The sequence below is a fragment of the Phaseolus vulgaris genome, chromosome 7 (genome assembly GCF_000499845.2).
Source record: "Phaseolus vulgaris cultivar G19833 chromosome 7, P. vulgaris v2.0, whole genome shotgun sequence".
Lineage (NCBI taxonomy): Eukaryota > Viridiplantae > Streptophyta > Magnoliopsida > Fabales > Fabaceae > Phaseolus > Phaseolus vulgaris.
In genome coordinates this window covers 34,914,273-34,929,021 of record NC_023753.2, presented here as the reverse complement: position 1 = coordinate 34,929,021, position 14,749 = coordinate 34,914,273, and the positions used below count along the sequence as shown (strand labels likewise).

Here is a 14,749-nt window from a genome sequence, read left to right as displayed (position 1 = left end):
GTTAGAATTAGTTAATGTAATCAAGAAAAAAATGTGTTAAAATCAAGTAAACTTATTTTTTTTATAGACTTTGTATATTTGATCAACATCAAAGGAAAAAAAGGTGTTGGTCGATATTTTTGAACCTTTCCGTTTGGAAAATGGTGGCAACATTTTGTTTAGAAGGGATATGTATGGCTTGGTTCTGCCCTTGGATAACTTCGCATCAGATTTAAAGTTCCACGAAGGAGATACTAGAACTGTATTTCCTGTGACAATATTGGAGGATCATAACCTTCTTCCCTCATTTTTGCATCTAATTTTCTCAGCATTTCATAAATCTGATCAGATTCACCACAGAATCTATCACCAGCTATGAAACTGTAAACTTTATTCTTTATCTCAACCATGCTTTGACCAACAATCTTCTTCAACCTATTCTCCTTTATCAATGTCCTGACTTTCGCAGCATCATGCCAATTCTTGTCCACACAATATATATTTGATAACAGTATATAATACCCTGCATGATTAGGGTCTAACGAAAAAAGATTCTGAGCTGCAAACTCCCCCATTTTTATATTTTCATGTATACGACATGCACCAAGTAAGGCCCCCCATACATGAGGGCCAGCTTGCATGGGCATGTCATTAATCAAGTCCAAGGCCCTATCCAACTCTCCCATTCGACCAAGAAGATCAACCATAATCCCATAATGCTCTGAATTGGGAATCAATTGGTACTCATTCACCATGACGTGAAATACCTTTATCCCATCTTCAATCAAACCTGCATGACTACACGCAGACAGAATTGAGACAAAGGTTACTTCATTAGGCTGAACATCTGAATGATTAGTCATCTGATAAAATAATTTCAAAGCCTTTTCTCCTTGCCCATGGAATCCATATGCAGAAATCATTGAGCTCCAGGTAACAACATCTTTATGTGTCAATCCTTTGAAAAACTTGTTAGCATTATCTATGCTACTACATTTTGCATACAACTCTATGAGTGACGCTCCAATAAATTCATTATTTTCAAATCCACTTTTAGTTAGAAGAGCATGAAGGCACACAGCTTGTCGAAGAATCCCCAATTCTGAACTTGCAGTAAGAATCTTCACTAGGGCAATAGCATCAGGTCGTGTTCCACTTGCTAACATGTTACAAAAAATCCCCAAAGACATGTGTGCCATTCCAACTTCAGAATAACCACTAAACAAAACAGCCCAAGAAACTACATCCTTATTGGGCATTCTGTTGAAAAGGTCAATTGCTTTTTCAGGGGAAAAACACTTCATGTACATATCAATAAGAGCTGTAGAGACAATGATATCCAACTCGAATCCATAATTGATCGCTAATTTATGAATATGTATACCTTCTTCCAAATTTGAACTGGAAGCACAAGCTCTCAATGCACTAACCACTGGAACCCTATTGGGTTCAATTCCTTTATCTATCATTTCATTGAAAAGATCTAATGCATTGGTTTCAGCTCCATTATCAGCATAACAGGCAATCATTGAGCTCCATGATATAATATCATTATTTGGCATTTCCCTGAACAAATTAACTGCACTCTTAATGGACCCAACTTTTCCATATATATTTAGCATAGAATTGGCCAAACATAACTTGGTGTCAAAACCCCTTCGTTTTACAAATCCATGTACACTTCTTCCAAAGTTAAAATCAGATAACTGGGCACAAGCAGAAGCAGCGCTAACAAGTGTTACTGGATCGGGACTTATTTGCTCCAACACAACCATTCGGGAGAAAAATGCAAGTGCAAGTTCAGGACTGCCATTCTGCTCATACCCGGTAATTATTGAAGTCCATAAAACCACATCTGGTTTTGAATACTCACTAAACACTTTCACAGCATCATTCATTTGTCCACATTTTGAGTACATCTCAATCAGCGCCGACCCTACAAACATGTCATTATCTATCTTCCCCTTCTTGAGAAATCCATGAATCATTTTCCCCTGCTCAAGCTTCCGCAAACCTACGCATGATTTTAGAGCAATAGACAGTGTGTAATTGTCAGGTTTTTCCTCACTTGACGCTGCATTGGCATTCATTTGATAGAATAGACATAACGTCTCTACCCATCTTCCCTCCATAAGGTAGCTCCTAAGCAATGCATTCCATAAATAGGCAGTTTTACAAGATGTTTCTTCAAACAGCTTATGTGCATGGAGAAGGGATGCATATCTAGCATAAAGAACATTAAGCTTGGTAACAACGAAACTATCATGGGCGAGGCCCACTTTCAAACACTGCGAGTGCAACTGTGTAACTGATATCTTACCACAGCAAGTCTCCAATAGCTTGACTAAAAGATCCCTCCTTTTCATGTACAATGACTGATGACTTTTATAACCTAAGGATCATCTTAACTAATTAATAGCTTCTGAGTTTCAAGCTCTCAATCATATTCTATTTACGCAATCAGCTCCATTTATGCTCGCTTTAGCAACATGTCTGTTCAGAAAACCATGTAACTGAAACAATTAGTTCACAGGCTTTAATTAAACATAACTTGGTTGAATGAAAGAGCACACATTGAGAAAAATGACTAACAAAGCATTCACTAAAATAATTAACAACTTATGCCATGATCATTCCCCTTTTCCCTTTAAATGAGAGATGGCAGCAGGGAGCATATAACAACCTAAAATTTCGTTTAGTAATATGGCACCAGTTCAAACACATCTTTAACCCATTCATTTCAATGGAAAAAAAAAACTAATTCATGTAGAAAGCTTTGAACTTTGATGCCCGGAGCCCTATACAATAACAGATATTCAACGTCAGAGACAACAAAGAGGAAGATAGGCACCTGACAGCCGCGAACTACGTCAATGGCGTTCTTGTCCCCTAACTTTTGGGATTCGCGCTTGAAACGAGGTTTGAGGATTTTCGAATCGATGAGGGATTGAAGAACAAACAAATTTGGAGTGGGATTTCGGTCGCAATTTGGAAGCGAATCTGATGAAGCTGTGTTAGGGGGCACTGTGTTTCGAAGTTTTTGTAGTGTAAACTGAGAAAGGTTGAAACGTGTATTATAGTAGCATTGCTCATGGCGTTAAATTGGGTAAACACTGCACAAAATTCGAAACTCATTTTCATCTTTAAGATTCATAATTCAAAATTATTTAAAAAAAATGGATTGCGCCATCTTTTTTTTTCTCTATATTATATAACTTAGAAGTAAAAAATAATTTCTAAATGCAATTTGAAAGTTTAAAAAAATAACTTATACATAATTTAAGAAGAACAAAATATATATATATATATATATATATTTATAAAGATGCAAAAGAAATTTATAGAGGTGAAGGAAGAAATGAGTTTAGGAGATAACCCTTTTATCTCCTTCATTTGGGCCGAAAGGCCTTATTAGATGGATTGGATCATGGTCATTCAAACAAGGCTGCTTCTTCCTGCACCTCCATATCTTCTTCTCTCACCTCCATAGATTTTCATATTTCCAAAAATGCCCTCTGTAATATTCCGGATTATATAATCCGGAAGTCATTTTTCAAATTTGTAATTAGCTTCCGGATTATATAATCCATAAGTCTTTTTTCAAATGCATGATTACTTTCTGGATTACATAATCCGGAGGTCTTTTTTAACTTCCAGATTATGTAATCCAGAAGTCTTTTTTCAAATGCGTTTCTGGATTACATAATCCGGAAGTTATTCTATGGGGGTGACATAAAAAGGATAAAAATGTATTTTCATGTTGTGTATGGAGGTGCCAGAAGAAGATATGGAGGTGCAGGAAGAAACAGTCTTCAAACAATGTTGGCAAATTCTTCTTATCATCTCCATACTTTTTTCTTGCATCTCAATATTTTTTTTTTAATTTGAACAATATTTTTTTAAGACGGTGAAACTATGATATTTTCTTCTTCATTTTCAATTAATTGGTGATGATTGTTTGTGGTGGTTATTTGTGGTAGTTGATGATGAATGTTAATGGTTAAGATAAGTTTTATAGTGATTTCACCAGTGTTATGAAAAATGATTGTTTGACAATCTTTAGAGTTATATACAACTCTTGGTGGAATAAGTTTAGAAATAAATATATATAATAAATGGTAAGTTTGGAATTAAATTATATGAAAAAATATTAAAATAATAGTATTGAGAATTGTAATATTGTTGTATAAAAAATGTAAGTTGTCAATGTATTATTACCTTAAATTTATCTTATAAAATAAATTAAAATATGTCAAATGATAAAATTATTATCTTAAACTATGTAGCCGAAAAATAATGAAAATATTACAATTGGAGGAGAGGTATAGGATATAAGTATAGTCAAAATTATTTAAATATTGAAGTTATGTTTCATTTTGAGGTGCAAGGGAAGAAGGTATAGGATTCAGGGACAATTTGCCAACAATGTCACATGGTTGAAAGAAGTTTATGGGAATGTGTAATGATACATAACACCAATTCCATCAACTTGACATTAAAAAAATATATTTTATTATAAGTTTGATATTTTATTTTAAAAAATAGTTGTAAAATAATTATTTTCTAGTATTAAAGTTTAAAAAGACTTTATTCTTATGGACATCCTACCATTCAATTATGTTACAATTGATTATTTATAGAGCAAAAACACAATTCACTCTTAAAAATAGTTCTCAACATCTATAAGGTTTTTAATTTGTTTTAAATTTAAGTTTGAAGAACTTATTTATTTTCATCTGAAATAAAATATTTGATTAATTATTCTTATAATATTACTAATGGTTGCTTCATTTGAATTTGGATTTTTTTTTATTGACTTAATTATCACATATTATCTAAAACGATTCTACGATGGAGTATATTTTATTAACAGGATATATAAATATATATAAATAATTTAAGTATATTCTCACTCTAAAAGTAGTAAAGTATTATCATTCAATTTTACAAAATAAAATACTTATACTAAATTTTAATTATCTTTTCATAAACTTAAATTTATATAATAAATACATTATATTTTTATAAAAAATTCTTACATCACACTAGTAAAAGTACTAGTTCAATAATAAAACCAACATTTTCTATTTTTTTTCCCCTCTTGTTCACTTTCACTCTTTTCATCTCTTCTCTCACCGTGTATCTTTTATTGGACAACTAAAGTAACGTAATTCTTCCAATACTCTCATATTTTGTATCATTTACTTCATACTTCTAAAAAATATCAAAATTTGCTTTGTGAAAGTTAACTTAGGTATTTGTGTGTGTTAGAGTGGTTAGTTTGTTATGAAAGTTGTGGTGTTACTCCTTTGTGGTGGTTCGTGGGTGACGTTGATGTAAGGTGGTGGTTCATAAGTGATGTTGATGTTTGGTGGTGATTCGTGGGTGGTTAATAAATTCGTTAGTTCAACAAGTTTTTGAAACAAATCAAATTTTTGAATTCCATTAAAGGAAAATGTACCATATAAACACAATAATCATAGTTTAGTTATGGGATGCCTGTATTCGATTTGGTAGACTTATATAGTAACACGATATTTATTTGTGGATATTGTATATTTATTCTCTTAAAAGTAAGAAGGAGAATGTGATTGCAAAATATACGACAAAAGCAAGCTATAGAGTTATGACTTTGACTTTTGTTAGCTTATCTAACTCAAATGATTTCTTAAAGAACCAAGATTTAAAGAAGTTACACAATCTCTTATGTAGTAATCAAGTTGTTTTTTGCATTGATTAAATTTTATTAATCATAAGAATTAGATTGTAACCTTATTTAAGAAATCGATTATATATCTAAAGATATGATCACTCAGTTTATTCATTTTAATTACCAATTAACAAATATTTTCATCAAATCATGTAGAGACCCTAGGATTATGTAACAAACTTGAAACGATTTATATGTTCTAATGTGTTGAAAGAGTGTTAGATATATTATAAGGGTTGTGATATTTTGAAACCCCTGCTCCATCCTACACCCATAATAAATATTAATATTTATAATAAAAAAATAAAGATAAAGAAAAGACCTTCTTAATGAAAATACAAGAAAAATACAAAATGTTTCAAAATTATATTTTTTTATAAATGATTAAAATATTAATATTTATTGGGATGTACGGTGGAGCATGGATGTCAAATAAACATTTTATATTATAAATATATTTTATATAATGGTTTGGGTCCATGCTATGTTTTGTATGATACTTTGACATCCAACCTTTTTTTATACCCACTTAACAACCAATAATAATTATTTTAATAATTTTGTATATCATGTAATTACAAAATTATGTTTTATTATATTTTTTTTTCTAAAACTAACAAAACTATCAAATTGCTTCTTCTTAGTCGTTGAATGGTTTGATACCTTTTATTTAGGGACGATTTGAATTATTGAATTGTTATACATTAAGTTTGAAAAAAAAAAGAGAAAAATTTATGTGTTGCTATCACATTATAATATGGACAATGATATATGGACAACCCCAATCTTTTATACAACCACATTACAACTCTCAATACTATTATTTTAATACTTGTTTATATCATTTAATTACAAATTTACCCTTTATTACATATATTTATTTCTAAACCTATCACATCAAAGGTTGTATACAACTCCAAGAGTTGTCAACCTATCATTTTCCTTATAATATTCCGAGTTACGAAGTGCTAGCTTCTGGTATGATTCGGTCCATACAAAGATTTTTCCATAGCATCAGTGTGACCACAAGTAAATTGATTTTCAATTGCATTGCCTTAAAATCTCTCCAAGCCATTGTTTAAATGCTTGAGGTGTCCAAGTTTATTTAATGTTTAAACTTTTATTAATTTAATGATTAATTATGCACTTTTTTTATAGAGTGATACACTAAATATCATTTAATAAAATTAGGCTCTAATTATAACTTTCTAATACTTTTAGTCTTAGAGATCTTACATATAGTGTACTATACTAAACGTTGGCCATAAAAAAAAACTATATGTATTAGTATTATTTATATAATGTATATGCATTGTTTGTTATAATGAAATCGTGTTATTCATATCTTTTTATGACCTAGTATAATTAAGATGTTACAAAAAGTGCTTTTGAGTATATTACACTTTGTCATTGAATTGTCTATTTTTATAACATTAATTATTTGTAATTACATAATAAATAATGTTATCATTTCTAAAATTACCTTTCCTTATGTAGGAATGTTATTGGCCTAAAATTAAGTTTGTTAATTAGTTGCACAACAAAGGATAACAACATCTATTATGCAAATACATCTATTATTAATCGTCCAATAATGTTAACCTAATTATTGTTGTCTAGCAAATTCAATCCCAACTTTAGGCATTGTAAGTAAATCTATATAATCCCTTAAAAATAGCATAACATAACATAAAAATGTTAAATAACCTAGTATTTAAAAGTAAAGTGATACTAATGGCTAAGAACCACTATACATAAACAATAATAAGTATAAATTAAAAGCAAGTGACTAGAAAAGTGGTCAAATAGAATTTTACATAAGTATACAGATAAAAAATGGATTTTTATTTTTTTTTCAAAAGATTTAGTTTTAATATTTAAGAAAAAAAATACAATAAAGAAGGAAGAAAACCTATGTATACATCTGCATAAATAGTACTCAAAACATAAATTTAAATACAGTTATCTTTTTAAAAAACAATCATAATAATTAAGTTTAAATAAAAATACACAATACAATAAAATCACACTCTAACGTAGCAACTTCATTCCTCAAACAAAGAACATACAAATAAAACTCTAAATAGTTTATATAATGATATTATTAATGAATTATTAGAAAAACTACATAGTCATCAATTATTTCTTCTAATATTTTATTAAACCTCATCTTGTGCAGTTTCTATTCTGAAAACTTAAAAGAGAAAAGTAGTTTATTAATTATATCAATTAATATGAACAAATATAAATATCTAATTTAAAATGTTAAGTTAGTTATCTTCAATGTCATTTCATAGTAAATCTTAACATATTTTTAAAGAATTTTGGATGTAATCTATGTTCCATGTGCATTAATTGTCCTATGATGTGAATCAAGTCACAATCGAATTGTGATATTTTTATTTTTATGCTCTTAAGTAAAAAATATGGTACCTTAACTATCAGTTATAACTTTTGGTCTAGTGATAAACACTTGATCAAACAATTGGTATTAAAGTCAATGCCACAAGTTCAATTTCCAGTAGGACAATTACTAATGGACCAGACATATTTTGACAATTAATGATCAATTTCTGACTTATAAACATTTTCAATGCAGTATTTTATAACATCCTTCTCCAAATTCCAATACTCACATCATCACTTGAATGAATTTTGAGATGAAGAAAATGATTTCTTGTTCATTTCATAATTTTTTTCCAAGTTTTTATAATAATTTTCACTCATTCAATTTGATTATCAAATTCCTCTACATATATTTTATGAGGAAATAATTTAACAAGCCAATTTTTTACATAGTATCTATAACAATACCTACAACCATCACCCCCATTAATCACACTTTAATCAGATGTAACCATTTCCATTAATCACACTCTAATCAAATTTAATTTTGAAATCATATATGTAACCCTTTGATGAATAACAAAAATGCGAGAGTCAAGCCACTCCATAAAAGACAATTTAATATGACATATTTTTCTTAAAAAAAATCTACTAGTTGGGTATGGTGTTCCAAAAAATAATACTGTCAACATTGTAAAATATTTCCAACTTTGGGCAAAAAATATTTGCCAATTGATAATCATTAGGCAAAACACATCTTTGTATTATATAACTACTTAAAACATTAAAAATGATCAAAAATCAATTTTCACAACATGAAATACTGAATTGAAGACACGTCTCTATAAAATTCTCATTTCTTTTAGGTGTTGTCCACAAATTAACATTTTTTGTAACATTGTTGATGACATTAGCAATTATGAACAAACCATCCTTCACAATTATTGCATAAACCACTCCATACAATATTAGTGTCATAGAAACTTGAGATAAAATCCAAATTAGCATAGAGAACATGCTGATATAATAGAATTAGTCATCATTATTTGATTTTTGACTCTTTTAACAAACCTCAATTTGAGATCACAACGAAGAATTCTAAATCACACACAAGATCCATAAACACATGATGACACTATTTCACCAATCCCTTTTAAAAATATTATTATTGATATTGAAACATAATTTTATTGAAGTAAAAAAAATCCCTTCAAAAAATGATCTTTAAGCATAGAAAATTAAGTTGCCAGATTGCAATAGTTTTCAAGATAAATGATTGACAAATATATATACCATTGTCTTACCTTCAAATATATATAAAAGGTTAATTTAAAAGAAATACAAATTATAATAAAGATACTATTTAAAAAAAATTAATAAAATACTCTCACTCTTTGCATAAATAAATTATTTTGAATAAAAATGAAAAATTAATTAATTTGAGGACATATTAAAAAGTAATAAATGCTTCACTAAAAATGAAAACATAACTTAATTTAGAACTTTCTCTATAGCTAAAATTGCAGTTATTTTAGAACAAAGAGAATAATATTTATGATGTATCTTTAATAAAGCATTCTTCTGATCTCTTTTACATTACTATCATATTTTATATACTTTTTAACATGTTTTTATCATATAAAAAAGGATACAAATGTAAAACCATAAGAATGAGGTGCAGGGGACGCACCAGCAAAGCGCGTGATCATAATTCCATGTTTGTTCACCTATTAATACTGAACGGTCAATCCTCCTGCGTCTGCGTGCATGCAAGATCCTCACACTCACTGAGTGGCACCACCTCTTCTTCTCTCTCTCTCTCTCTCTCTCTCTGCGTTTAGGCACTCTCAGTCTCTCATCAAGATTCTCAAAGAAAACGCCGTCGTTCGAGGAAGGGTTTTAGTTGCCACCTTTTCGATCTTCCGTTCTTTACCGCTCCCTTGTTCTTCGATCCACCAATGGCCGTTCCCGCGACGGTCGCCGCCGCGCCGGCTTCGCTTTACGTTGGAGATCTTCACCCTGACATTTCCGACTCCCAGCTTTACCAGGCTTTCCAGGAATTCAAAAGCCTCACTTCCGTTCGCGTTTGCAGAGATTCCTTGACGAGGACGTCGCTCCGTTACGGTTATGTCAACTTTATGTCTCAGCAAGACGGTATCTATCTGAGATATTCATATTCATATATAGTAACATTAACGATTACCAATTGATTAGATAAATTGCATTGCTGCGATTTCTTTATCGTTTCTTCGAATATTGTTGTGCGTCTTTGCGTTCTGAGAGAGAATTATCGGTTTAATTTATCTTTACACTAACGTGTCTTGGTAGTTTGAATTGGTCTAGGTTTTCAAGCGAGTGACCTTGGAAATTGCTAGTTACATGGATTTTTATTTATCGATTGCGATAACGTGGTAAAGGAATGCCGTACAAATATTGCTAGTTCGAAATTAGTGTTTTGCTTTCTAGGATATTTGGTTTCTTGGCACGTAGTTTGATGTTTGAGATTTGGCCTTCAAGAGGGTTGGTTGATACTATTGCTGTTTTTGTAAAGAAACGCTAATCTTGGAAGACTCTTGCGAGTTTAGCGTGTGGGAATGGAGGTAAAAATTAAGTTTTATAAAATGGTCCGCCAATTCAACTTTGGTCGTAATTCTTGGTTCTTGTGCTATCTGCGGCTGCATAGCAACTGCAAATGTGGTTATTCATTCAGGATTTCCTGCAATGTCAATGATTGCAGTGAAACTAACTTCTGCGTTTTTTTTTTATATTTGTCGTGAAAATTTGCCTAGAATCCAGACAATACACACTAAACTAAGATTTGATAAATTATAGTGATTGGTCCGTGTGGTTGCCAAGCATATTTTTAGTTTTAATGGTACTCTCTTGGGTTTTAGTGTACGTAGTTGTTAAAAATTTATATACATACACGTGAGTTTAATTAAACTGCAGTAGTCATGATTTGTTGATTAAACTTTTAATCAGTTTTCTTGGAAAAAAAAAGTAAAGACATGTTTTAAAGGATTGTGGAAGTATTTTTGGTTGCACGTTGTGCTCTTGCTTAAACTGTTCTGACCAAGTTGTGTTACAGTGTGTGGCTTGAAATTTGTAATTGTAAATTTTTCTTTAACTGCAAGATTTTCTCTTTGAAAAAATTAGAGCATATTGATTGCGATCTTAGATGATCTTTTCCTAAATTAGTTTGTTCATGTAGAAGCAACGGAGCTTACTTCAGTTTCAGTTTTTTAGTTCTATTTGTACTTTCTGAGGAGAGTAAAGAATATGCTTTCTGGGTTATTGTTGCTCTTAGCATGTTTATACCTGTTGATGTAGTCTGATTCCATTAACCTTGACATGCTTATTGTGTAGCAATTCGTGCAATCAAGGTGAAAAACAATTCTTATCTTTTTGGAAAAGTGATAAGGGTCATGTGGTCACATCGCGATCCTAATGCAAGGAAAAGTGGCAGGGGGAATGTGTTTGTTAAGGTATATCTACAGCTTTGGTATGAAATAGTTAAATCATTTCTGGTTCATTATTACTTGAAGTGAATTCTAATGTAAAGTTTCTGGCGTTCAATACCATTGCAGAACTTGGCAGAATCCATAGATAATGCGGGGCTACATGATTTATTTCAAAAATATGGGAATGTTCTGTCCAGCAAAGTTGTCGTGTATGAGGATGGGAAGAGCAAAGGATATGGCTTTGTTCAATTTGAGTCAGAGGAATCTGCAAATTATGCCATTGAGAAGCTGAATGGCTCTACTGTGAGAGACAAGCAGATGTATGTAAAACTCTTCATTATTTCAGGGCAAATGGTCATTAAGGAATCAAAAGTGAAAACTTTGCTAAAACTTGTCATTGATGCACGTATTTTTCAATAACATTTTCATTATTGATTCCTTAACAAGTGTCCTATGCTAGACCATAAAGTTAAAGTTTTTCATTATCCATACATTACTATGATAAAGTCTTTTGCTTTTTAAGCCTTCATTTAATTACTGCATCCGCTTTCTGTACACATATTTTCCTAAGATAAATATTAATCCGAGTCTAATTTTCTAATAGATATGTTGGGAAGTTTGTCAGAAAAGGTGACCGCACTTTGCCTGGCAATGATACCAAGTTTACAAATTTGTACATTAAAAACTTGGACTCAGATATTACGGAAGCACTTCTTCAGGAAAAGTTCTCCTCTTTTGGAGAAGTTATTAGCTTGGCTATTGCAAAGGATGCCAATGGGCTATCCAAGGGTTTTGCATTTGTTAACTATGATAATCCAGATGATGCTAGAAAGGCGATGGAAGCAATGAATGGATTGCAATTTGGTAGTTTATTTACCCCTTTAATTTACAGGTGGTGGTTGTTCACAAAATTGCCTTTTTTATTGATTCATATTTGTCTTTTGATTTGTCATTTGTAGGTTCAAAGAATCTGTATGTAGCTAGGGCACAGAAGAAGGCTGAACGTGAGCAAATCTTGCATCATGAATTTGAGGAAAAACGCAAGGAGCAAATACTGAAATCAAAGGTAATTCCATGCCCTTTCTCTTACATTCAACTTGTGAAATCATTTTTCTGACATTGTCTTCACTTAACTTCCAGGGCTCTAACCTTTATGTGAAGAACATTGATGACGGTGTTAGTGAAAAAGAACTACGAGATCTGTTTAGTTCTTGTGGCACAATAACTTCTGTAAAAGTTATGCGAAATGACAAAGGGATAAGCAAGGGCTTTGGTTTTGTCTGCTTCTCCAATCCTGAGGAGGCTAATAAAGCTGTGAGCACTTTTTATGGTGAGTTTTGTCAATGTAATATTGTAAGGTCATCGGATTTGTATTAATATTATGAAACAGGGATAAAGTGCTTGTTATAAGCCTATAACATTTCAATAATATAATACAAGACCTGTATATTACTTTTAGGATTACAAACTTTTTTTCTTAGTACGGGGGAATGAAAGATCAGGTATAATTTATGTTGTTTTTTTTTTCTTTTTTTATACGAAATTCTATTTAAAATTCCGATCTTGATAATTTACATCCCTGTTACTTCAATGATTTTGAACACTTATTCTATCTAGGACCACTATGTCTGCATTGCTTTTATTATGTTGTTTATGTTCTTATTTACGTTGCTGCTACATGCCGCAGGATGCATGTTCCACCATAAGCCACTGTATATTGCTATCGCTCAGAGGAAAGAGGATAGGAAAACACAGTTGAAGCTCAACTATGGACCGCAACAAGCAGGATTGGATGGACCTTCAACTGCAGTTGTCCGTGGTGGCTTTCCATCTTACTTCTATCCGAATGTTACTTCACAGATGCTTCAATCTGGGCTTTTGTATCAACCTCTGGGATTGGGATCAGGATGGAGGGCTAATGACTTTACGCCTCCTACTAGATCATTTCAACAATCACAGGTTCCTATTGTGAGTGTCGAATTTACAGAAGAACTTTCAAAAAATTCATGTTTTTTTTTTACCTTTTCATGTTATTCTGGAAAAAATATTTACCTTCAAAAAATAAGTAGCTATATCATTACAGAGTATCTCTAACTTTTATTCCTTTATGCAAAATATTTGTCAACTAATATGGTTTAGTTGTACTAAATCCTCCCGTGGAAACGTAATTAATCTGGTTTGATGATAGCTTGAATGAGTCTTAGACATGAAATTTACATTTTATTTCACTCATTTTCAGGTTCCTAACACTACTAGGCATCATAGGCAAAATAGGGGCAGGATGAATTCAGTGGGAAAAGCTCAGTCTGGTGTATATATCCCGCAACTGCAACACTATTATCAGCCAATGGACTCAAGAGTCGAGTACATGGCAGGTTTGCTTCTTTTTCTTCACCCACTTGTACAGAAACTCAAGGACCTGTGCATTACTCTCTTTGTCTTTGGCATTGTAGTTACGTTTTTGAATTCTTAACTGTAATGATTTATGTTTTCTTGCACAGCTTAGCTGCGAAGATTCCAGGAATGCCTATGGAGATGGAGAATGGAGAATTGAGGCGTTTCCTGGAAGCAAGAGACACTTCCTGCTTAAGTGGAAGTGGCAAGTGACGTGTTGTTGTGCTCTGTTGCCGATTTCAACCTTGAGATGATACCAGTTTGGAGCTTTCAAGAACTGAGATATCTGATAAATGATTTTTACATCTGGAAAAGAACAAAAAAATAAACGGAAAGGAGAACAACTCTGCTTTCTTTGTCTTAGTAGTGAATAATTGAAGGTAAACTTCGTTTCAATTTCGATTACACGGATAATCTTGGATTCTTGTATGAATTTTCATCTACTCTTTTTGTTAAAAAATAATGTCTTTCTGATTTCTAATATACCCTTTGCTTCGAAGGAGAAGGGTGGGTGGTAAGGTATATCTTATTTGTTTTGAGAGAGAAATAAATAAATATATTATCACATTCCTAAATGTAGATAAAAAAATCCTATTGGATAAGTTTGTTATTAATAAATCTCTACATAGTCGAGAATCGTAACACCACTGGCTGCATCACCTAGAAGATTATATCAGGTAGCTAATTATATATACTAATTATTTAAATTAAAATTTGAATAATTATTTTTTCTATTTATAAGAACTTTTCATTTTCATAATAAAATATTCAAATATTATTTTAATTATATATTTTTTACTTTAAAACTATAGTGGTTCACTTTTTCTCAACACATCTAGTTTCCCAACCAAGAACACGC

At 31.4% G+C, this 14,749-nt stretch overlaps 2 protein-coding genes across 2 annotated transcripts; one reads left to right on the top strand and one right to left on the bottom strand.

The window, feature by feature from the left end:
• Positions 1-36: 36 nt before the first annotated feature.
• On the bottom strand, positions 37-3,052 carry LOC137830316 (putative pentatricopeptide repeat-containing protein At3g01580). Its single transcript, XM_068637582.1, has 2 exons — positions 2,831-3,052; positions 37-2,472 (listed from the first exon to the last, which is right to left on the bottom strand). Exon 2 carries the CDS (start codon positions 2,343-2,345, stop codon positions 234-236), a length of 2,112 nt encoding a protein of 703 aa, XP_068493683.1. The 5' UTR covers positions 2,346-2,472; positions 2,831-3,052; the 3' UTR covers positions 37-233.
• A 6,740-nt stretch (positions 3,053-9,792) lies between these two features.
• On the top strand, positions 9,793-14,373 carry LOC137830315 (polyadenylate-binding protein 7-like). Its single transcript, XM_068637580.1, has 9 exons — positions 9,793-10,189; positions 11,402-11,520; positions 11,623-11,816; positions 12,101-12,360; positions 12,456-12,562; positions 12,637-12,826; positions 13,184-13,464; positions 13,736-13,871; positions 13,998-14,373. The coding sequence occupies exons 1-9, from the start codon at positions 9,994-9,996 to the stop codon at positions 14,000-14,002; spliced, it is 1,488 nt and encodes a 495-aa protein (XP_068493681.1). The 5' UTR covers positions 9,793-9,993; the 3' UTR covers positions 14,003-14,373.
• Positions 14,374-14,749: the final 376 nt, after the last annotated feature.